This window comes from Rhinolophus sinicus, linkage group LG04 (assembly GCF_036562045.2).
Source record: "Rhinolophus sinicus isolate RSC01 linkage group LG04, ASM3656204v1, whole genome shotgun sequence".
Lineage (NCBI taxonomy): Eukaryota > Metazoa > Chordata > Mammalia > Chiroptera > Rhinolophidae > Rhinolophus > Rhinolophus sinicus.
Window position 1 is genome coordinate 156,350,921 of NC_133754.1, and position 24,408 is coordinate 156,375,328.

General features: G+C 41.6%; 1 protein-coding gene and 2 non-coding genes across 8 annotated transcripts in view; all 3 read right to left on the bottom strand.

Moving 5' to 3' along the window:
- UBAP2 (ubiquitin associated protein 2) overlaps positions 1–24,408 on the bottom strand; it is a 101,977-nt gene that overhangs the window by 5,774 nt on the left and 71,795 nt on the right. For all 6 annotated transcript variants that reach the window (XM_074330648.1, XM_074330649.1, XM_074330646.1 and 3 more), the window contains 10 exons: positions 21,562–21,629; positions 19,399–19,588; positions 15,836–16,049; positions 12,501–12,775; positions 11,771–11,940; positions 10,493–10,706; positions 7,599–7,638; positions 5,174–5,357; positions 4,255–4,324; positions 257–425 (listed from right to left, as the gene is read on the bottom strand). In XM_074330648.1, the coding sequence (XP_074186749.1) occupies positions 257–425; positions 4,255–4,324; positions 5,174–5,357; positions 7,599–7,638; positions 10,493–10,706; positions 11,771–11,940; positions 12,501–12,775; positions 15,836–16,049; positions 19,399–19,588; positions 21,562–21,629 (1,594 nt within the window). The remainder of the gene's footprint in view (positions 1–256; positions 426–4,254; positions 4,325–5,173; positions 5,358–7,598; positions 7,639–10,492; positions 10,707–11,770; positions 11,941–12,500; positions 12,776–15,835; positions 16,050–19,398; positions 19,589–21,561; positions 21,630–24,408) is intronic.
- LOC141571439 (small nucleolar RNA SNORD121A) lies at positions 6,025–6,107 on the bottom strand. Its single transcript, XR_012496181.1, has one exon. It is a non-coding gene; the product is annotated as a small nucleolar RNA SNORD121A (small nucleolar RNA).
- LOC141571438 (small nucleolar RNA SNORD121A) lies at positions 19,196–19,278 on the bottom strand. The gene has a single exon (XR_012496180.1). It is a non-coding gene; the product is annotated as a small nucleolar RNA SNORD121A (small nucleolar RNA).

The window sequence follows — 24,408 nt, forward strand, 5'->3', positions numbered from 1 at the left end:
TGGCACCATGTCATTGCAGCTCCAGGGATGAGCGAGGACAGAAAAGACCGTGGAGCTAGAAGCAAAAAGGCTCCCAGGAATCCTGCCAAGGGGAGCCCACCCAAAAGACCAACTTCACCCACCCCCATACAGGTGCTGGAAGGACCGGGCCTCGACGTCAGCGGAACAAAGCGGACGGCGAGCACTGGCTGTGGAGACACGCGTCTCCTGGTGTGTGTGGGGGCCCACCATGCCCTGCCCACCTCTGGGCACCCACCTGAGGTCACCAAGGGCGTGGCCCTGGTACTGCTGCTGGGGGCGCTGTTCACCGTGTTCACGCTGCTCGGCAAGCTGAGCCCTGAGGACGTGGCACTCGAGGCGGAGGTTGTCGCCGTGGAGAAGGTGGCCGGGGACTGGAGGGAAGGGGTGCTCTCCACACTGGCATGCTGGCAAAATAAAAAAGCCAGGACATGTGGATCTGGGGACAAGGCACAAGGGTGTAGAGAATCTGGCCTGGCATTGGGGCCTGCAGCCCGAGGCTCTGACAGAGGGGCTATGTGCTCAGCGCTCACGGTGGCCGCTCACTGCAGGCAGGTTAGGCCACTGGGACACAACTCATCAGCTAAGTATCGAGACTGTTAAAGTTGACCTTTATAACCAAAACCCTCCTAAAGATTCTTACTGTTGCTCATGCTTTGGTGTCTGAAACAAGGCACAGAAGCGCCAAGTAAATCTTAAATGAACACAGGTCATCTGCATACGAGGTAAGAACCCACCTTGCAGAGAAGCAAGCAATCTCAGGACAACTGACAAGAGGCGACAGGCAGGCCAGCCCGTCAGAGCTTTCTGGGGGTGTCCCTCTACTGGGCTTCTAGCTACTGTGATCTGGCAGTCACAAGTGGCCGAGAGAGGCCTCTGCTCCAAAACCTAGTGACACTTTGCAGGCCATCAGGACCTACTAAAGGGCTTCGCCTGTCCCTATGCTTACTTGACAAGATACACCTGGGAAGGAAGGGCAAAACCCAGCGAAAAGCTCTGAAGAGCCTGCGTTCCAGGAATCCTGCCTAGCCGCCCAACTCCAGATAGTAAGCAGTCAGGTGCCAGGGAGGGATTTAAGGGCTGAGAGGTGGGTGGGTAGAAGAAGTGTACCTGGTTGGCCAAAGCAAGGCCCGAAGAGGGAGGAAAGGCTATAGAAGACTGAGACCAGCCTCCAAACTAAAACATGTGCAGGACAAAGAAGCCTAGAAACTCCCGGAGAAGAAGCCAAAGAACAGGAAGGCCCAGGAGAAAGGGAGCCACCACGTACCTTGCCTCCTATCACACAGATGGCTCTGTGCAGGTCCCAGCCCCACAGGATGCCCTACCCACCTGAGTACAAGCCTTAGGGCCCTAACAGCCAGAACTGGTTCAGCCAGCTGAAGACAACTAGAATCATGGTCTCCTGGGGCTCCCCATGTGTCCTGTTCCTTCAGCGCAGAGGGACAGAAGCAGGGCGAACGCTGTTCCAGCCCTGCCCAGCCAGACGGCTTCACGCTCCTCTGCATGGGTCCAGGCTGACCACCAAGAGCCGCTTGCTCGAGAACTCACTCCTGGTGTGCTGAAAGGAACTCAGGAGTCATCTAGCAAGCCTCTCCTATCCCAGCTGACCCTCAGCTCCCAGATCTGTGAGGGCGACAGGCCGCTGGTGTAACCAGCCTCCACCCCATTTAAACAGCTCACTCAGTCCATCCAATGGGCCCAGAGAAGCACAGCTGCACCAAACCTTCCACAAGCACATAAAGGGCAGGAGAAAACACTGAGATTTCCTTCATAACCTTAAAGGAAGAAACATCTAATCATGACAGACCATGAAAGAGAGACTGATACAACTGACTATACAAAAATCAAAAATATTTATAAAATGACAAACCTAGGAAAAATACCTGCACCTCCTGTCATTAAGGGCTACTTACTAGTCTCCCGAATATAGAGTACCTAGAAATAGACATCCAGGACCTAACAGAAAAATGAACAAACAACATAAACTACTCACCAAAAAAGGAAATACAATGGTTCCCAATATATAAAAAAGATGGTCATCCTCATTCAATTAAAAACTATACTGACAGGTCATTTTTCTATTAACACATTGGAAAAATACAAATATTCGGTAACACCATTTCAAGAAGCAATGGGGAAATAGGACATTTCATTCATCACCAATGGGCGGTAAATAGGTTCATCACTGTACAGGGCAATGTGGCAATTTGTACACACGGGCCAATGCCTGGCAATCCCACGTCTAGGATTTACCCTTAGCTATTACTGCACAATGACACGACGCATATAGGAGGGCATCAAATGAACTCTGTAGTGTCAAGACTGAAAACGGCCCTGAAGTTCTATCAGTAAAGTGCTGTTTAAATAACCAATTAGGAAAGCTGTGAAAAAAGAACAGAGAACAATGTTGCAACATAAAAACATTTCAAAAATGCACTGTAAAGTGAGGAAAAACGTTGGAGGACACTATGTATGGAATACTCCCATTTATACTACAGGGAACAGAGAGTGAGAGCAAAGGGGAAATGACTACGTATGCAGTTTCTATTTTATTGGTTAAAAAAAAAAAAAGAACAACTCTAGAGGACCAAGCAAATAGAATGAAGAGGGGTAGAACCTCAAACAGATGAGAGACATAAAAAGAAAAGCTTTTCTGTCTTTTATTAACGCATCTTATAACTACGTCAGCCCGTGGCAGTTCTGTCACACTGACAAAGTGGAGGAGTCCCTGAACAAGGCAATTCTGGCTGCGTTCGTTTGCACTGAGGTTGGAGTTTCTTGCTAAGACCCCGAGTGCAGCTAATCCATGCAAACGACAGCACGAGCTGTGATGCGCCAATGCCCGGGGAACAGGCGGCCAGCTGTACAGTGCTCACGACAGGCCACAGGGGTACAGGCAAGTGGGCAGAGGTATCCACACTGTACTCGGCTACAGAGATGGTGCTCTCTGTGTGTAATGTCAAAGAATTATACATAACACTTCACTTGGAAAAGTGGAGTTTGAAAGCCACAATGTTAGCCAGATCGTGATGGAAGAATAGAAGTGAAAACTGAACCCTTTTCCATCACCCGATTCTACAGCAAACGACTTGATCCCTTCTTCAGAGGAAACAAATTTCCCCAATTTCCTGACTCCGCCATTCATCTGTACCCAAACTCCCTCTCTGCTTGGGGACCCACCCACTTCAGCCTTGCCAGAAGCCTCCTGTCTCCGAGAGGACATTTTGTTCTTTTCAGGCACCTTTCTCCCCACCGAACCTTATGCTCAAGTCTCTCCTAGCTGTTAGTTAAGTATCCTCCCACTACCCTGCCTCGCTGCCATTTCAGAATCCTTCATTCCTCAACCCACCACACTCTACACCGACACCTACCACTCAGACCATGCTCCCAACTTCACACCTTCAGAAGCCACACTTGAACACCTCCTTCCTCTCTGGCATCAGGACTGGCAGCTGGCACCCACTCGTGCTTCCATTCTTGCCTCTCCACACTGACTCCCTTCTTCAGTGTCAGCCTTCCCAGCCTCTCCCTCTGAGCTGGGGAAGGTAGCCTGAGGTGGCCCGAGGTAAAAGTGGACAGAACACCTAATGCTGCGACTAGGACAGTCCCCAGGGCCACCAACGAACTGGATGCAGTCACACTGACTGGGGTTAAGAGCAGGGCTGTGTGTCTCAGAGAGATACGCGTGTGTACGTGGCAACGGAGGAATATTTTCACAGAAACTCTCCCTTTTCCCTTCATGCATTTTATCTACAATGTCCGTCACTAAGGAGCAGAGGGTTATCCAGGAAAAATGCCCTTGATTAAAGTTGTCTTTTTAGTGGCGTTCAAGCTGAAGTGGGCTATGAGCCCACTTTCCCCTAAAAAGTTTGCAAATACCTTAACATAACATGTCCCAGAAAATAAATCATCCCTGCTAGACAGAAAGGTCTCCTATAACAAACAGTGGTGCTTAGCGACCTCTAGGGAGCAAATTCACCACCTGACAGCCTTGCCCATCATACATCACGTCTGCAGATACGTTCCCAGAGGCATGAACTTAATTAGGAAGCAAGATGTCTTCCATGGTACCTAGGAAATCAACAGCTCAAACCACGTACTTAAATGGAGACAGTACAGACAAGCAGTTCGCCATTATCTCAGACATTTAAAACCCACGAACGAAAGCTGGCCAGCGGGTGACTGAGCCCCGAGCAGGCTGAGCAGGGTGGATGAGGGAGCCCAGAGAACACTTACTGTGTGTGACGTGCTGGAGGCCAGGGCTGCATGCGCAGAGGAGAGGCTGCTCTGATGGCTGGAGAGTGAACTAGAAGACAGAACAAGAGCACCATGTGTGTCCACCTCACCAAGTCACTCCACAGAAGTGGGGCCCACGAGTCTAAGTGGGCAAATGTACGTTTGCCACCCATCACCTTGGAACCCACTCCAGATATTCTGCTGGTTAGAACGACCTAAAGGGTCACTTGCTAGGGAAACCTCCAGAGCCAGCTATGACCATTTGCTCTTTAGACTGGAAAAAGAACAGGACTTCACTAAGAACACCGCCAGCCTTGGAGACCCCATTAAATCTGTGAGTGAAGGAAGAAAATTCCTACGTTCAACCCCACCTGCCAAAGTCAGAGCCAGAATTCCCATCAAATCCAGAATTCAAATCAGATGCTTTTGCTCCTGGCTAAAGGGGGCAAGAGGGGAACTCTGCTCAAAAGATGCAGAGTCAGGATCAAACAAAACCCATTCTCCTACACCCTATTCTAATAACTTCACCTTTGAAGCCATAACAAGTGCAAATCAGAGACCTGCTCAGAAACCCAACATCATTCTCACTCTGCACGAGAGGCCAAAGCCCAGAGATAGAGGAGAGCCTCAGCTAGGGGCACCCTCCTGAGGGTCAAGGAAGAGTAGCAGCAACCCCTTGGCTCCACCCCATCCCCGGGGGCCCAGTGACAGCAGAGGCATTACAAGCATGCAAGATTTCATCTCTGGTGCTTTTGTGACCCCATCCAGCCCAAACCTACTCCTGAGCATTATTGCAAAAGGCCAGGTCTTCACGCTAGGGGTAACAAGTGGGTTTTGTTCATGGGGAGACCCTTCTATAAGGGCTGCAGGAGTCGATGCCCCAGTGCGCCTCTCATTCTGGCCCGTGTTTTCCTAATACCTGCTAAGCTGAGAGAGAGGGCTGCTGGACAGGTCACCAGGCTGGGACAAGGCGGGCAAAGTGGCAGTGTGCTGGGATGTGGAGGGTAGAAGCGCAGCGCAGGAGGTGGTACTGGGCAGGGGGCCCACAGGTGGGGGCGCGCACGGAGGGTCTGCTGTCTCTGGAGCTGGAACGGAGGAAGTAGCTGAAAGAAACAGATCCGTTAGCTCCAGAACCAACCATGAATGTCTGAAATACACTCAATGTCTTGTGACATGTCAGGCTCGGTTAGACATGTATAAAGTTACATTCCACGTGTAAAATGCCCAAGCAAGTCACTAGACAGTCTCCGTTCTGTTAGATACAATTATCAAAAGGACACGTGATGGTCAGACACACAGGACTCAGGCAAAGAGCAGGAAACATCTTTATAATCATAAACTGTCTTATGATGTGGACATACTTCTCTCAGCTAAAGAAACTGGACCCTAGGCCACACCCAAAAAGTGCAAGAGGCTCTAAGGTTGATATACATAAATATAACGTGAGGCAGTTCCTCAAAAGGCACAACAAGGACCAGTGAAAATCTAGTGGGCACCACCACCCAGAGCTAGCGAGGTCTTTGCTTCTATCAAATCAGGCTGACCTTGTGAAAGCTCACAGCCAGGTTAGGGCAGGTGGAGGCTGAGAGCCTGGGGTATATACACTGTGGGGTTACAGATGCCTAAAATCTGCAGAAAGAATACACACCTGCTGTCCAACACCTACTTTCAAAAGGCACAGTGAGCATTTAGTTCCTCCACATGCGCTTGAACAGAATAACCTCAGAGCACGTTAAGCTTCTTAGACCATGAGTGTGATCAATCCTAACTGCAGAAAAGACTCAGTTTTTGTAACATCCACACATACAACTCAGATATGTGCTTAGAAATATAAAGCATCATTGTCTTCCAGTTGGGAAGAAGCAACCTTCACCCTCCTGCAGCACTCCATGGGAGCCCAGTGGAAAACACATTAATTTCTAAAAGAAAGGACGATTCGAAAATAAGCACAGGCAGCAACACGGTCAACACACAGCTCGGCCAATCCTCACAGTAGTCTTTACACTCCTGAGGCCTACTTTTTACGGACAGTCTATTCCAAACATGACATCCGTTCTCACAGAAATCAGATGAAGACACCACAGATGCCCCTGACTCAAAACTTAGACCCCAAAAGTCACCTCCCTACGTCTTAGATCACACTGATAACAGGTCCACAGAAAGCTTCTCAAAGAACAAGTGTATGTGGATGAAAAGACAGAATAGGTGGAGAAGAGAGCATGGGAGATAAAAACCTATCTGAAATGCACACTATGTTTTCTAGACATTTCATGTCTCCTTCTCTCATTTAAAATCTCCAAATAATCTAGTACACCTCTATGAGTTCTTAACCCCGTGTCAGGACAGAAGAAACTTGCCACCACAGTTTGTGGAATAAGAACCTCCTCTGACATCCAACATTCTCAGCTACCAACGTATCTCCAAACAGCTCTGGCAACCCAACAATACCGAAACCAACTCTGGATAAATCACATGTGTCCTCTCCATTCCGGGTGAGATCCAGTCCTGGTCTGGTAAAATTCCATGTCCACACTCCAAAAAGAATGGTAAATAAAGTTTTTCTGGCTTTCATACCCAATATCCATTTGCCTCACTGAATGATCAACAAAAATCATCATAAACAATCACAGGTAAGTAGCCGAGAATGAAGGAAAGAACAACTAACAGGAAGTCACCTGCACTCTCTCCAGTGATCACTGAGCTGTACCAGAATTGCAGCAGGGGGATCCCCTCATTTTCTCCCAAGTGTTTACAATGAGCAGCACTTTATCCCTCTTCCTAGCAACAGTCCATCAGAACCTGCAGGCAACAAGCATGTCTTCCTGAACTAGCACACCAATTTTTGCTTGAAAAGCCCTTCCCATTATTGGAGCAAGAGCCCTCTGACCATCTTAGAACCTGTACCTCTGAGCAAAACATCTTTTAAATCAATACTACACTCTGGGTATAGTCTGGCTAGGGCAGAATGTGAGACTGTATCACCTCCTTCTTTCAGTGGCTATGATATTTCTAATAATACCACCAGCTACAACCTAGTCACGTGGGACTCTCTAGTTGAACCTCTAAACTCTGCCAAAGAAAGGGTGCCAACAATAGATCAGAAGAAGCTAGCAGGAAAAACGGGACTACTTTTGTCGAATTAGTCCTCAACTTATTTTTTTCCCCATCACACTTAGTTATGCTTTTGTTTTTATTTTTAAGGAGGGCGCAGCTCACAGTGGCCCATGCGGGGAGTGAACCGGCAACTTTGGTGTTAGTAGAAACACGCTCTAACCAACTGACCTATGTTTTGTTTTGTTTTTTTTATTTCTACCAACCATAACAAAGTTATTTTATACACTTACTGTCTATTGTCTGCTGACTTCGAACACCACCATGTCCATTCTATAAGGAAGAGAAAAGAAAGTAAGTAAACCCACAAAAATCAAATAACTCAAATGACTTTCTATTAGGATTTATCCAAAAACATATGAAATCAAATTAATCAAGGAACAGTGGCCTATTTTATTTTGTCTTTTCATAAAAGTAGAGGCAATACGACAAATTCTTAATAAATTCAAGGAGCTGACATTTTTGAAAATCAGAGTGGGTATTTAGGGAAGTAACAAAGACACAACATAAGACCCAAATCACAGGAAGCAACGGAACAGTCCTAAAAATTATTAAGCAATACCAAGAACCAAGGAACTCTCATTACACTGAGCGCACCAGAAACCTTTCTTGTCTCACGTATGTTCTGTTTCCTAAGAACCACTTATGCAGGAAAGAAAAACTTTCCAAATTATAACAAAGATAACTTTCCTATAAGGAATACATTTTATATTAATAGCAAAATGGTTCTCAGACAAAACAGGGATGTTACTATGAAACATGGCTTTTCTGAAGTGGGTGGAGAAACAGTGGTTCGGGACGTGGCGACAGTCCCAGAAGGAGCAGAACACGAACAACTGATTTGAGTTAACCATAAGGTATTTCACTGGAACCAACTCGAAGGAAAACTTTTACTTCCACAGACTGAGCAGGAGAGACATGGCCTAGAGGGCTTGATAATGAAGCCTACAAGGAAGGCTCAGACACCGTCCCCAGGTGTCCCCAGGTGTCCCCAGGTGGGAGAAAGAGAACCGACATTTCCTTCTTACAAATGTCAACATGACTAAAGGAAATGACAAACCTTACAGCCATTACCTCTACATTAACCCAAATCCAGTACAATTTCTGCATGAAATATAATTTACAACATGTTTTATTCTTAAAACAATTTGAGATTATTTACAAGAAATGTAAACAATAAAACAGAACTGCTAGGGGAAAACAAAACGTAAGTTAAAAGGTTCAAGTCAGGGAAAGGGAAAACAGCACACCTCACCAATATATAAAGATGTGTGGAAAGCAATCAAAGTTCTACTTTTCTGCCTCTCTCTAAATGAGGGTCACTACGCCCTGAACATATACACAAGACATGGAGCGTATGCATCCTAAACAACACAAACCCTGACATACAAAGAAGTCTACTCAAAACTGCACCAAACAGCATAGAAAAAAGGAATGGAAACAGCAGCCATCGGACCTGAGGAATATTTCATTCCACTTTGAAAACCCTTTAAAAAACATAAACAATAGACAAACTAACACAACAGAGGAGCCACATTATTTGTGGCAAGGAAATTCAACGCAAAATAAATGGTGGTAACAAAAATATCAAATGGTCAGGAAAGATCAGAAATCTACAGGGGTTTAGTCCAGCTAGCCAAGCAAGGAATCAGGCAGTGACATGTATGTACAAGCAAAACAAGACATCAGGTTAGAGCTGGAATTGAGATGCCGTGGAGATGACAAAGATTTCAGTGTGGATAGCATGCAGTCTGGCTGATGTTTTAGAAACTGCATAGAAGAGCACTGTCCAAGGGACCATTCTGCAAAAATGGAAATATTCTGTATGTGCACGGTCCTATATTGTAGTCACTAACTGTATCTGGATACTGAGCATTAAAATATGTTTACTGTGTCTGAGGAACTAAACTTGTAATTATTTAATTTAAATAAACTACTACATGTGGCTAGTGGTTACCATATTGGACAGCACAAGAAATAAGCTCCTTGTTAAAGATGACAGATCAATAATACGTGGTTTTTAAAAAATATGTGAACCCAGAAAGACAAATATAGGTGAAAACATGGTCACTGACTTACTGACCTTGTAAAACCAAATCCTAAGCCAGTAGTAGGGAAAACCAGAAAACAAAGCAGCTCAGTATTTCTCTATACCAGCTAACTTTGCAAGTGGCAGTGGAGCGAGGGCTAAATGTAGGGGGATTCGCTGGAAGACTGCACAGAACCAGATCCCCTCCCTCCCGTCTGCACAGCCCCCTCCCACCTTTTCCTAAGGCTCTAAAGTTATCAAGAAGGTAACGCATGGACAGGGTACTGTGAAAAGGAGATGAGCCATGTCAATGTAAACAAAATGAACATTCCAAGGGCACCCTTCTTTTTCCACTAGGTTCTTGTGACACTGTCAGGCAGGCACAGGCCCTACAGGGAAGAGCCTGGAAGCACAGTCCCTGAAGAACCCAAGCAAGCTCAGCCCAAAGGGCCCAAGGGAGCCGACAAAGGAGTTTCTCACCCCCAAAGAAATGACCCACCCATGCTGTCCCCATCAAAGCACACATTCAACAACCTCCACCACCCACCCCAAGCCAAAGCCCTTCGTTAACCTTTTAATGTCATGTAGGCAGCCTGGAATCACCAGACATTTCAGGGAAACATCTAACATAAAATATGAAAAAGGGAGATTTAAAAAAAAACACTCTAAAGTAGAGATGTGCAAATATCTCCTGCTTAGAAGGAAATTTAGAAAATGTACCCAAATTTCTGCTAGGCCAATTCAACTGTTTTTAATCTTTTTATATTCCCATCCACTTTTTAAAGTAGCTCTTATTAGAGATCCTTAAACATCTTTGCCTTACAGGAAACTAAAATGTTACAAAAAACATTAGTCTCCTCCTACCCTATCCAAACCACTATGAACAGTTTGGGGTGTGTCCTCATATACCAAACTTCTGGGGCCAGTCACACGTCTGTGTACGGTGTATGAAATGCAAGTCTCAAAAAAGATGTTCATTATTAGCAAATTCAACAAAAGCATAGCCAACTTCTAAAAGAAAAGTCTCACCCAAAAATCTTAATTTCCCACATTACACACTGAGCTCCAAGCAGGACAAGAAGCTGAAAGCCCACTCACCATGACAGTTCCTGGAGCTGCCTCCGATGGACTCACAGAGCTTTGGTATGCAATCCTGTTATGCACAGAACTCTGGTCATAGGAGGAAGGCGTTGTTACTGGACTGGTGGAGCTCAGAGATGAGCTGGTCAGACTGGAGGAGGTAACGACTGAAGTTGTATAGGTGGAGTTCTGTACTGCACTGGTCCTTGGCAGAGAGGTATTCAAAGAATCACTACAAAGAATAAAATTAAACATAATTTTGTATTAGATATAAATTTGCGTCACCTTTACATGGCTTCATGGAGTAGAACTATTTTATCACTTTGTCATATTCTAAACTAAACAAACATGTCTATAACTATAAATTGATACTACCACATTCTTTAAATGCATTAACAATGCATTGAAGGTTCAAAGCAACCCCCACCAAAAGAAAAAAGCTAGACCCACCTAATTGAATTGATAGGCAGAGAGACAGCTTTAAGAATCTTTTAGGAATCCAGATGTCTGAGATCATCTTTAGAAAGGGAACCCAAGCAAATATCAGGACTTTGGACACTGAAAAGTGGAAAACTAACTAATAAAATAAAATCTAAAATTTGGGCTTCTCTATAAAATATTCCACTGAAGGAAAGTAAATGTTGGCAAGATGTGAAGAAATTGCATCCCTCAGAGATTACTCATAAAATGTAAAATGCTGCAGCCACTGTGGAAAAAGTTTGATGCTTCCTCAAATGGTTAAATATAAAAGTTACCATATGACCCAGCAATTCGTAAGAACCAAAAGCACACAAACTCTGTAACTGAATGTTCATAGCAGCATGATTCATAATAGCCAAAAAGGAGGAACAATCCAAATGTCCATCAACTAACGAATGAATAAACAAAATGTGGTATTCTGCATAATAAAATATTATTTCAAACAAAATGCAAACATACTATAACATAGATGAACCTTGAAAACACTATGTCAAGTAAAAGAAGGCAGACACAAAAGGCAACAAATTGTATGATTCTAGTTTTATGAAATGTCCAGAAGCAGCAAATCCAGAGACAGATTATTGGTTGCCGGGGATGAAGGCAGTAGGAAATTGGGAGTGACTGCTAATAGGCACAGGATTTCTTTTTAGAGTAATGGAAGAAAAGTTCTCGAATTAGGTACTGGGGATGGCTGCACAAACCTATTACCACAGGGTGTACTGTCTCCACCCGGTGATTTCTTAGGCTCTATTTTGTTTTACCTTGAAAACAAAAGACTTAATTCAGTCAAAACTAGAGAAGTGGGAAGTTGTGTACCTTAAAGACTTAGAATACAAGCTGATGGGAATCTGGTTACTATTTTCACTGCTTGTAGCTGATCCAAATTCAGAGAGAGAAGATTCTGATCCAAATTCCAAGGCGCCAAACTGAACATTTAATCCTGTGACATCTGCTGAACCAGGCATTTCCACTGCAGAAGCTGGGATCTGAAAAAGCAAAGCCGCCATGTCAGGAACAGAGGTCAGGGATTCCAAGCCCCAGAGCCAAATGGCACTGGGTTCCCAGGGCATTGCTGGCAGGCCTGAGGAACACAAGGCGAAAAGGAAGGAAAAAGGAAGAGGGTTTTTTGAAATAGAGAAAAGAGCAAAGAAAAATTAAAAGCGAACAGGAGAATGGTCAATGCTACTACCTGCTTCTCAGAGCAACATGGAGAGGGGCACTGTGGTCCTGGATAAGTGGAGGAGGCGAGTGGGCCTCTAATGAAAGTACTACCTGGACAAAGACCCAATCATCCTCTATCTAGGGGACACAGCTAAAGGCAAAAGACCACCCAATTCTTTGAGCCAGATCCTGTAGTTTGAATTAACAGTCTGTTTTCTCAGCATAAATCCATTCCTTCTGATACTAGCCCAGGCACTCAGAAACAGCTGATTCCTCATAAAGCAATAAGCTATTCACAGTTTCTCAGACTTACTAACCCAATGCTTGAGATAAATGTTAAAACACATCCACCTTTGGGACTGTAACTTCACGATGGAATACCCACCTTAGAAGCTGGAGGTATCCGCCGCTTAGGGAGTTTGATGTGTTTTGGCTGTGGCTGGTGGGCAGACACAGGGATGTTTTCAACAGTCAGGCTGGGAAGCTGCAGGAGTTTGTTCACAGTGGAGGTGCTGTCCCTGGGTGCTGACTCTCGGAGTTTTCCCTGGGAAGGGAAGGACTCCAACCCCGGAGGAAGAACAGGGACCGCCTGGGTCTGGTGCTGCTGTCGCTGGCTCAACTGGCTAAGAACTGGGGATGGTTCCGGCTGAGATTTAAAGTCTATGAAATACGTAAAGAGGGGATAAAAAAAACAACAAAAAACAAGCAACAATCAATTATTTAGGCACATGGGTTAGAACTCCCCCTTCCACCATGCCTGGCAGTGAGGAGTTAGTCACCACCAGTTTCTCCCAACCATCTCCTGGCTGAATCCCCTAAGTGCCCCTCCCATAATGTACAGTATATGATAAATGAACAAGGATTCCTGAATGGGTTTGTAGCAAATTTCTTAAGCAAAGAGAAGATTCAGTTTCTTCTAAAGCACGTGGGTAGGGAGTGGGTAAGGATAGCATGGAGTTGCTATACACAGCTGGCCTTTAGCTAACAGAGAATTGTATTTTTGTTGCTTTATGGATTGTCTACTACTTTCGAAAATTATTTTATTAATTTTTTCACTAAGTAACATGTAATACTACAAAACCCAAAAGTACAAAAATATGTATGATGACTACCAATCACCCTTCCACCTCGTCCCCAGATTCACTTCACAAACACTATACCGTTTCTTGTATCTCCAGATACGATACATATGAAGATATACACACACACACACACACAACCCGTATGTGTATGTATGTATGTATGTGTATATATATATGTGTATATATATGTGTGTGTGTATATATGTGTATATATGTATATGTATGTATGTATGTATGTGTGTGTATATATATATATATATATATATATATATATATATATATATAAAATCTTGCTTCCTTACAAGCCATTTAGGTTTCAGAAACTGTTCCACATTAATGTGTGAAGAGCTATTTCATTTTTATGGCCACATAGTAATCCAGTGTACATAGGTATCTTTTTTTAAAATTACTACTAAATTAATGGACTTTCAGGTCTTCCATCCAATCTCTTGCTGTGAAAAACAATGCTGCAATGACTGTATCTTTATGTAAGACATTTTGCTTAAATGCCGTATACCTGCAGAATCAGTCGCTCATTCAAAGAATAACTATATTTTAAATTTTGCAAACACTTCAAAATTCCTATCCACAGACAGAACAAATTTTTTTTAGAGATTTTATTGGGGAAGGGGATCAGGACTTTATTGGGGAACAGTGTGTATTTCCAGGATTTTATTGGGGAACAGTGTGTTTTTTCCTAGGACCTATCAGCTCCAAGTCAAGTTGTTGTCCTTTCAATCTTAGTTGTGGAGGGCGCAACTCAGCTCCAAGTCCAGTTGCCGATTTTTCAATCTAGTTGTGGGGATGGGGGAGCCCAGCCCACCATCCCATGTGGGAGTTGAACCGGCAGCCTTGTTGTTGAGAGCTCGCGCTCTAACCAACTGAGCTATCCAGCTGCCCAACAAATGCTTTTAACATACTGTAATACCAAACTTTTATCCTTCCTAGTTTAATTGGTGGAAAATGGTATAAAAGATGCAAAATAAAATGATCTAGGTTCAGTTAAGCATCATTTGTATAACTGAGTATTCTTTGCTGATGAACTCGACATGTCCATACCTCTTCGATCATTTTTTTACTTTGTTGTTGGTCTCCTTTGATTACTCTTTTTATAATAAGGAAGTTAGCCCTTTGTCTATGATATGATTTTCAAGGATTTTTTTAGTTTGTCTCTTTTGATTTGGTTATGGTGTTTCCTGTCATATCTAGAAAGGTCTACCTCACACAGAGTATATATCAAAATCTTCCTGTGTTTTTTCTCTATTATTGTTCTAGATTCACTATTTATGTTGAAGTATTTGACCCATTTGGCGCTTCAGTGTAGAGTTGGTTTTAGGGATACAACTTAATTTTCTAGCCAGATATCCAATAGCAATAAACACCTTTTCACCACTGGTTTCAAATGCTACCTCTATAGATCTTTTTCTGCAAAGGGCCAGACAGTAAATATTTCAGGCTTTGAAGGCCATCTGTTAGAAACCATTCAAACCTGCCTTTGAAGACTAAAAGTAGTTATAGACAATATGTAAATGGCTGTGGCTGCGTTCCAATAAAACTGTGTTTACAAAACAGGTGGCAGATCCAATTGAAGGTTTGCCAACCTATGACTTAGTATTACTATTTCCATCTTAGATGAATCTATTTTTGGATTGAATATTAGAGGCAACTATGAAAAAGACAGGCTTTGTAAAGAATATGGAAATAGTATGCTCAAATCTAAAAACTCATCATCACTCAGTAAGTGTGCAGGGAAAAGTTAACACAGGAAGCCTACAGCTGCTATCAGAAATGCTGGCTTGCACGACTGGCTCTTGGCTGGTATGTTCTAGGAAAGAGATGCCAACACTCTAACCGATAAAAGTGGTAAAAGTGACTCTCTGCCTTCAATGTTTGTACAATATGGTTTATGTTGAACACTGGCTTTCCTTCTGGGAATGTGAAACATTAGCATTATGTAGGCAGAGGGTGCCTACATAACCAGCCCCTCAGTAAAAATCTTGGGCATTGAGTCTCTAATGAATTTTCTTGGTAGACATCACTTCAAACCTGGGAACAGTTTCAGCTACTTCCATAACAGTAAGCCGTTTCATTCAGCAAGAAATTCCTTAATACAATGTGACACGTGTGTTGGTGGGAAATGGTGGTTTAATGTCACAAAGTCTATGGAAATATAGTTTAGAAAACATCCAACTTACACGTGGCGTCTTTAAATTCTAAACTACAGATGGTAAGGCTGGACCAAATTATGGCGGATACATGCAAATGTTAGAACAAGAAAGCAATGCAGGCGGTGTGATTTAAAATGTTGTCTACATTCCACCTTCTGTCACCACCCTATTCTAATACAGCTCAGGAAATTGTTTAGACATTTCCTCAAAGTGTTGTTTCTTTACGCCTTTACCATGCTTTCGTACATCTCTTCAAGGTATGTACTACTGCTAACAACAGTAACAACCAGTAAGTGCAGTTGTTTATACAATACAAAGCTGACCGGTTTAATTCAGAAACTCTGCAATGTTCTGCTTAAAAAAAAAAAGTCTCTGGACAAATTCCACATTACTGTTCACAAGTTAACATGCTCTGCTAATGTCTTGCAAGTCCCACTAGGGGCAAACCACCAGAGAAAATGTATACTTACCAAAATGGCTAAGGACTGAGGACTGGGTAGCTGAGGGCTTGAGGTCCCAAGAAGAAGTGGTTGTGGGGGGACTCGTACTATTCTGCTGTGAACTTGGGGTGGTGGTAAACTGGCCCAAACTCGGAGTTTTCAACTGGTCCAAAATCTGGGAGCTGGTGATGTTTGCCGTTTTTGATGGTGCAAGCTCTCCAAATCCTGAACCGAGGACGGATGACTTTAAAGGTAAAGAAAACATAAATCCTCAGGAATACAGAATTTCTACCCCTGGCTTTAAAACATACCAAGTATTTTCAAAGGATTTTAAAAACTATAACCTAGAGCAAGAATCTGAATTAGTAAGACTCACATGAATAAATACTATAGGAAATATTACTATGCCACAAGATCTCACTAAATAAACCCAGCAATACTTCCTGATTCTGATATAAGAGATTAAAGAGAAGGGAAATATTTTCTCTGGATTTTTATAAACTGATTTTTTCAAAAAGTTGTGTCACAGATTCACAAACAAAATACTACTTCTTTTTTAACTAAGGAGGAATACCATAAATTAAATGACAAAGACAAGCTTACAAAACAAAAATAGTTTTTCTTAATGTGTGGAACAGGAATCATCTTTAACGATTAGAATAGGTTAGATCACAAAAAAAGATCAGCCATGAGGTAAGCTTGCAAGACCAAAAGCAGGTCACAGCACTTCCTTAAAAAAGTTAGTATTCCAAAATCAGACACTGAATTACACAGAAGGTATTTGTGTATTGAGTAGATACCCTGGACACTGGTGTGTTTATTTCAACTATTAGGTTGGCGCAAATGTAATTGCTGTTTTGGCAATTATTTTTAACCTTTTAAACCTCAATTACTTTTGTACCGACCTAATAATTTAGATAATTAAAAACACCAAGTACAGGTGGCTCAGGCGGTTAGAGCTCCATGCGCCTAACTCCGAAGGCTGCCGGTTCAATTCCCACATGGTCCAGTCGGCTCTCAACCACAAGGTTGCCAGTTCAATTCCTCGAGTCCCGCAAGGGATGGTGGGCACCGCCTCCTGCAACTAAGATTGAACACAGCACCTTGAGGTGAGCTGCTGCTGAGCTCCCAAATGGCTCAGTTGGTTGGAGCACGTCCTCTCAACCACAAGGCTGCCGGTTGGACTCCTGCAAGGGATGGTGGGCTGCGCCCCCTGCAACTAGTAATGGCAACTGGACCTGGAGCTGAGCTGCGCCCTCCACAACTAAGATTGAAAGGACAACAACTTGACTTGGAAAAAAGTCCTGGAAGTACACACTGTTCCCCAATAAAGTCCTGTTCCCCTTCCCCAATAAAATCTTAAAAAAAAAAAAAACCACTAAATACATTCTGTAAGTATACAAAAGACAATGTTACATCTCCCCATCTATCCCTGTCAGGTCAGATGTCAAGATCTCAGGAGAATGAAAGCCTATGACTAGAGAACATAGTAGCAGACCATTATCGAGATCATTCAGTTTCTGAAAAGACAAACAAGTTCTTTGTCAAAAATAACTTTCAAAACCACCTAAAAGGTCAAAAACAGAAATGAGTTGCAGTCCCTCAAGAGCCCAGATCTAGAAAGTTGAAATAATTATTTCTGTTATCAATATCCTGTTATCAATATCAAAGGCAGGGTGTAGTACCCTAGCTGTTCTAAGGAAATCTGAATTTCCCAATAGGAGCAAAACTTTCGATCGTGGGCAGTTATTGCACATCAATCACAGAATATACTCTTAGAACAGCCGTGCTAACATTACTTATCACTACTCCAGATCCTTGGCTCATGCTGCCCACTCCACCTCTCTTTCGTGCCACAAACCCAGCTGAAGCCCATGTGTTCAATGAAGGCTTCTCAGATGGTGCTTCTCCTCTCCATCTTTTTCCTGTCTAGTTATCTCTATCCTGCATCAGCTAATTTTGTCAAGTGTACTTGTTATGTGCTTTACAACACAATAAAACCACTGAGTAAACAACTAGCGCCTTGCTTCAGGTAACACTCAGCACAGGATTTCTCCATTCTACTTCCACATTCCAATCAACTCTAAAAATGTGCATTGGTATACATGTGCACATGCATGCACATATACACAAATACACACTAGTGCACAATTCCCAGTCCCAGAAAGTGTATTGTACCATCTCTGGCATTGTACCATCATCATCACCACCACTGTTGCTATTTACTGAAGTTTCCCACTGATTATAAAAATACAATAGGGTTGAGAACCATTGCTCTCATATACTAAACAATTCTTACTCTAGTTTCACAAGGTGTTGTTCATGACAAAAAGCAACACACCTGAAGGTCACTGTAAAAAATACTCCTGTCCTACCTATGCTCTCAGTGGCCTGGCTAAGATTCGAGCAAATCAGCAAAGACAGGACGTCAGTGTACCAGTAGCAGAGGGAAAGGCAGAGGAGAAAGCGCATGATGGCTCAACCAAAACTGAGTGGTGTTATTAGGCCCTCTCAAAACAGCAAGAGCACCATGCCATGGGCTGTCCCATTTCAAGCACTGACACCCTGTCATGCACACCCTGTCATCAATTACACTAAAAATTCCAACTTCCCAAGTCAGTTACACTCGACATGACATGACTGTACAGAGTAGAAGACAGCAATGAAAAGTTTGCATATTCAATTCTCCATTTTACTGGGGTATAGCAAATGATTTTCAGTCAGGTAGCAGGGAGATTACATCATATTCATAAAAAATTCTGTGTTACCTCATTTCAGGTAAAACGTGGCAAAAATGAACCATGAATTACCATGAATGAAAGCAGTGGATCTATGTTTATAGTCCTTCCAACCTCCCCTCTGCCAACTCACAACTGCCTACAGTTAGGCAGGGACTTCACTTCCCACGCTGCAGCTACGTTCTTTCACATTCTATGCTCTAAAGCTTCTACTCCCATCAGCCTGTTTTCACATCCTTCACTAACAATTCCTGAAGTTCTTTCTGATGGGAGCTTAATTCCCCTGGGAAATCAGAGTCCTATATGCAGCAACAGATGACAGTTTCCATGAACACATCCGTATCGTAAAGGTCTCTACTACAGTGTGGCATTTTAAAAAAAAGTGCACTAAGTTTATGGAATAAAAAACCAAAAATACAAAAAATATAAGCACGTAGGTAGACTTGGAAAGAACCATTTTTGCATGATTTTAGCAAGCGAATACTCACAAACATTTGCATTTAAGTAAACTGGAAAACAAATGAAAATTTTCACGTTTTAAGTATAGAGACAGACTTTGAAATAAAACCCAAGAAAAAATTATTAAGAAAGATGCCTTAGTGATTATGACTGAAAATATTTCAACTTATCATAAAGAAATATTTTTATCTTTGTCCAGAAAACTCAGAGTAGTTGAATTCCACACAGAATCATCAGATATGTGCTTGGAAATGAACACATCATTGTTTTCTGGACTGAGATCTACTGTAGAAATTTTCATATTTAGAAAACAGTGATAAGGCATGTGTCACTCCAGAATACATTTGCTCGTGGGCACATTCCTTACAATCTCATATTGAAATAAAAGGGACTTACCAGACTCTGAGGAGAATAGGAGTTGACAGCAGTGGAGCTGCCAGTCCCTGGTGCCATCTGATTGTTGTGCTGAGAATTTGTGAAGACAAGGGCTTGGCCAAAGCCCTGCTGTTGGGAAGTTTCAAAGGAGTTGACTTCTGAGGCTTGATTGGGAGCAACAGGCTTCTGCAGCAAGGCTACCAGATCAATGCTAAGCAGACAAAAAGCAAATAAGGAACGAGTCATGAACAAATCTTACCAACAAATGAATTTAAGAAGTGAATCAATATAAAGTAAGCTCATGCTAAAAATTATTTAAGTGAGGAAAACCTGTGGAAACTGGAGTTTAAGGGAGCTAAAAGGAGGGCATCGATTGTCAAAAAAACAAACATATGAAGCCACAGAGACTGAAGCAGGACTTTGCAGAAAAGAAAAACAAAAAGGAACATTGAGATTATTTCCACAGAAATGGCACAAAGACAACTGATTTGAAAATCTAGAGCAAATGAGTCAACAATTTTCTGAAGTTTAGCTCATTTCTTTCAGAATATTTTGCCCCTCTTATTACTTGGAACCAGTGTCTCAAACTTTCCTAAAGGAGAGTGAACCCTATTTTTGGGGAATGAGGACCACAGTCATAGTAGACCATTCAAGCCGTTTCACATTTATCATAAATATTCCTGTAAGTTCTGCATTCTGTCAAATAATACATTTAGTTTTGTATAAATCTCATATAATTTTTTTCTTAAATATTCAGGAAAGAATGCACATTAACAAATACTCTGTTAACAACGACTCTTGTAATGCCCCCAGAAATATAGATACTTCAATTTGACAGCCATGGTCTAAAAACCTGAAAGCATGAGGAAGAAATGATCTTCCAGACACATATACTACCTGACATGTGAGTGAGCTCTAACTCTTCTCCACAGGACCTGCAGGGGGCACAGAATTACCTACCATGGGAATTCGCTCCACTAAACCCTTTCAAAGGCCAGTTCCCAATCACTTCTCCTAAATGAAACTTTCACCACACCAGTGAGGCAGATTCTGAGAGGTGAAATAATTCAAGACTCATTCCTGATTGGGAGCAAACTTCCTGGGCCTGAGTTCCTCTCCCTATGTACTACCACTCTCACTTTCCCATAACCAGGTTGAAGTCCCAGACTAGTATCTTGGATTCCAAGGTAATGTTCTAGCTCATGATATCTTAACTTCGGGGATACAAATCCAGGGTACTTATATTAAATATAACCCATCACCCAAAAGTTGCATTACTACAAAATACAGAGCAAGTTCTATTCCAAAAGACTGATAAGATATATGCATGAAACATTCTAAAGCACTGTCTTCTAAAAAATAACCACGAGTCCACTTATTTTTTAAATGAAAATGATCCTATCAAATTCATTGAAAAATAACTACATTGAAGAAGTTATAGCCATTTAACAAGAAATTCTGAGCAAGTCACAAAAAAATATATTGCAAGACATAACCTTTGATTGTTTTTATTTCCCTATAACAAAGTCTTATAACCATCTTATTTAGCATGAGACTAAATATGTTAGGTTCAATTCTCAGTTATCATATATATCAAGGCTTTCATCCTCCTAGATCACTGCATTTTGAAACCATAATCAAAAGTTTTTAGAGTTACTGTGAAAACTAGGATGTAAATAAATGGTTTTCAATAATTCAGTTCTGTACACATTCTAACATTTCTATTACCCCCAAAGCTCCTTTTCTGTAATCTATGAGATTACTAGATTAAAACTAGGAGAAACCACACAAAATGAGAAGTTTGTATTAACCTGAAAAGATCTAAATAAATGGTGTTATATGAAGAAACCAAATGATATTTTGTATTAAGTGCAACTGTCAAAAAACATGTTTGCAAAAGTAAAAAAGAACCATTAAATAGGTTTAACATACTCTCTGCCACAAGTTTCAAACATAATTGCTATTTTAATTCATCAGTGGATACAACCAATTAGGAAATGATGGATGTTCTTTCAGCTCACCAGGTAGGCGAGGGATAAAGTCTTGTACAGAAAGGGGGAAAAAAGAAAGAGATTCAAGAAAAAGGAAAAAAATAAAAAGAGACCCAAGAACCAAAACAATGCTCCTGGGGCAAGAAATTTCTATTGTGCTTTTGAATAACAAACAGTAGCAAAAAATGTTTACCTCTGCCCAGGTGTGACATGATTCTCTGGTGGTACAGATGAGGCAGTGAAGACCTTTGTTTCAGAAAGCTGTATGAAAGGGATGAGAAAATAATTTTAAAAATGTAAAATCAAAAACATATCAAATTCCTGACAATTTTTACTCATTGTACTCTCATTATAGTTCACCCAAAAGATGGTCTAAAGCAGGGGTGTCCAAACTGCGGCCCACAATCCATTTTTAATTGGCCCGCAGCAAATTCCGAAAATATATTTAGTTTACTTAAATAAACCAGGTGAGGCAATACGCACTTCACCTCGAGTGAGTGGCCTGGCTGTTTGTGTATTTTACCACATACGGCCCTTGGTAAAAAATGTTGGAAAAAGTTTGGACATCCCTGGTGGAAAAGGAAGGAAATATACAGGTGATTATGACAAATAATTTTCCTAAGCTGAAGGTAATTTAAGATTGATATGCCCACAATAAGGATTTCATACCAGGGAAACAACACAGTGAAGTAATCAGACTAGGGTTCAAGTCCCAGTCTCACTACTCTGTTTGCCATTACACAAAACGAGAATACCAATAAAACCACTACCAATGTCTCCATAAACGTGCCCAAAAGAAGAAAAAAAAAAGTAGGGAAGTTTGAAAAGGCAAAATAATTGACGTTTCTTTCCCCAAAGACAGACAGCTTTAGTATTTTGTTTATTAGCAATCTCTTACTAGCTATTTCCTTTTTTATTAGAAGTTTCCTTGTTGTTTTCATAAAAATAATTTTATTGAGGTATAACACATACAATAAACTGCAAATATGCAACCTGAATAATTGAGTTCTGTCATATGTATACTCCCGTGAAACCATCACCAAATCAAAGGAGTGTGAACATACCTATTACCCCAAAAGTTTGCTCCTATCCCCAGGTAATCAATCAATCCCTCCTACCACTCGCCTTCATCCCCAGGCAACAATCAATGTACTTGCTGTTACTATAGATTAGGTTGTATTTTGTAGAATTTTAAGTGTAATTTTAAAAATATGTCCTTCTTTTTGCTTCTTTCAGTCAATTATTCTGAGATACATGCATATTGTTTTAATGAACTTTTAAGGCACACGAGATAAAAATTTTTTAAATCTCAATTGATATTATTGAGAAAAAGGTAGCCTCTTTTCACATTTTCAAAGTGGGGCAAGGGCTTTTTAAAGGCTGATAAATGCTGATCTAATTAAGATACTGTAAAAAAAAAAAAACTAATGAAAATGTTATTCAAAGACTTCTTTAATTCTTATCAGTTCTTAACATCTCAGAACTCTGACACACAGTATAAACTCAGACTTCCTCAGACATTAATATTCAGGCAGAAGCAGAGCAGACAGTAGGTGTTCAATTTCTGTAAAAACAAAAAGTGCTGAATTGATTACTATTTCAACAAGAAGGGCTTAATGGGGGCTAGGCTGGTGGCTCAGGCGGTTGGAGCTCCATGCTCCTAACGCCAAAGGCTGCCGGTTTGATTCCCAAATGGGCCAGTGGGCTCTCAACCACAAGGTTGCTGGTTCGATTCTTTGACTCCCGCAAGCGATGGTGGGCTATGCCCCCTGCAACTAACAACAGCAACTGGACCTGGAGCTGAGCTGCCCTCTCCACAACTAAGATTGAAAGAACAACAACTTGACTTGGAAAAGTCTTGGAAGTACACACTGTTCCCCAATAAAGTCCTGTTCCCCTTCCCCAATAAAATTAAAAAAAGAAAAAAGAAAAGAAAAACAGCTGAACCTCAATAACAACAGTAAACTTTGTGGTCTTTTAACTTGCCTTAATCTCCTGTCTTGCTCTCCAGAGCCATAGTAGCCTTAAAACTAACAGCTCACATTCAAAGTGAAGACCAGAATGAGTTGGAACTTCTTCAAAACTTTACTCCCAAAAAATTGTCATAATTTGACCTTTCTGGTTGTTCCCTATAAGATCTCACTTGCTCTTTAGGTCAAACAGACTCACCAAAAAATTTAGTAGGAAAAGCTGGCATATGAGATTTCCATAAAGGCTTTGAAAAGCACTGATTCAAATAACCACCCGTCTAGTCCAGCCTCCTCATATTACAGGTAGTAGCAGCCCAGTGACATCATACCCCAAGGACTTATGGTTAGTATGTGGCAGAAATGAAAATATAACCTAAATTTCTTAAATCCCAATCAGATGAGCATATCCATTCTTCTCCTTCCTCATACCCAACCCAGCTCACTTCCTAACAAGCCAGATACAATACTGCTAAAAAAGAAAGGAAGCATAAGTGCAGTTTGGTTCTTTGTTGTTTTTTTAAAATACTTTTGAATACAAAATGGGGCATAGGGGGAAAATAATCTCAAAATCTGGGTCAATTTATGTGATTTTGAAGGTTAATACTTGTAACTCCTTTATTTTCTCCTTCCCAATGTCTCCTGTAACTATCATGTACATACATCCGGTTCTGAACCTTCAGAGTCAAACAGAAAAATGGTATAAAACATTCAGTATTAATGATATAAAATAGCACTGGTTCAGTTACTTTTTAATTTTCAAATTAAATATTTTTATCAAAGAACAGTTTATGCTGAACCCAGGACTTATTTAAGATCAACACTACCCAGAAGCTAGTGTAGTACACTTAATAATGTCTGGAATAAATGAATACCAAAAAAAGAGCCAGTCTAGATAAGAGGAAGAAGTTGGGCCTAGAACCAGAACGACTTATCCAGGTTAATTTCAACTGTGACCCAAAACATAGAATCTCTCCTTTAATAAAAATGTTCTAAAGAATAATTAATAGTTTACAGGCCAGGGCAAAAATATCAGTTGGTTATCAGGCCAAACAAAACAAACAAACTACAAA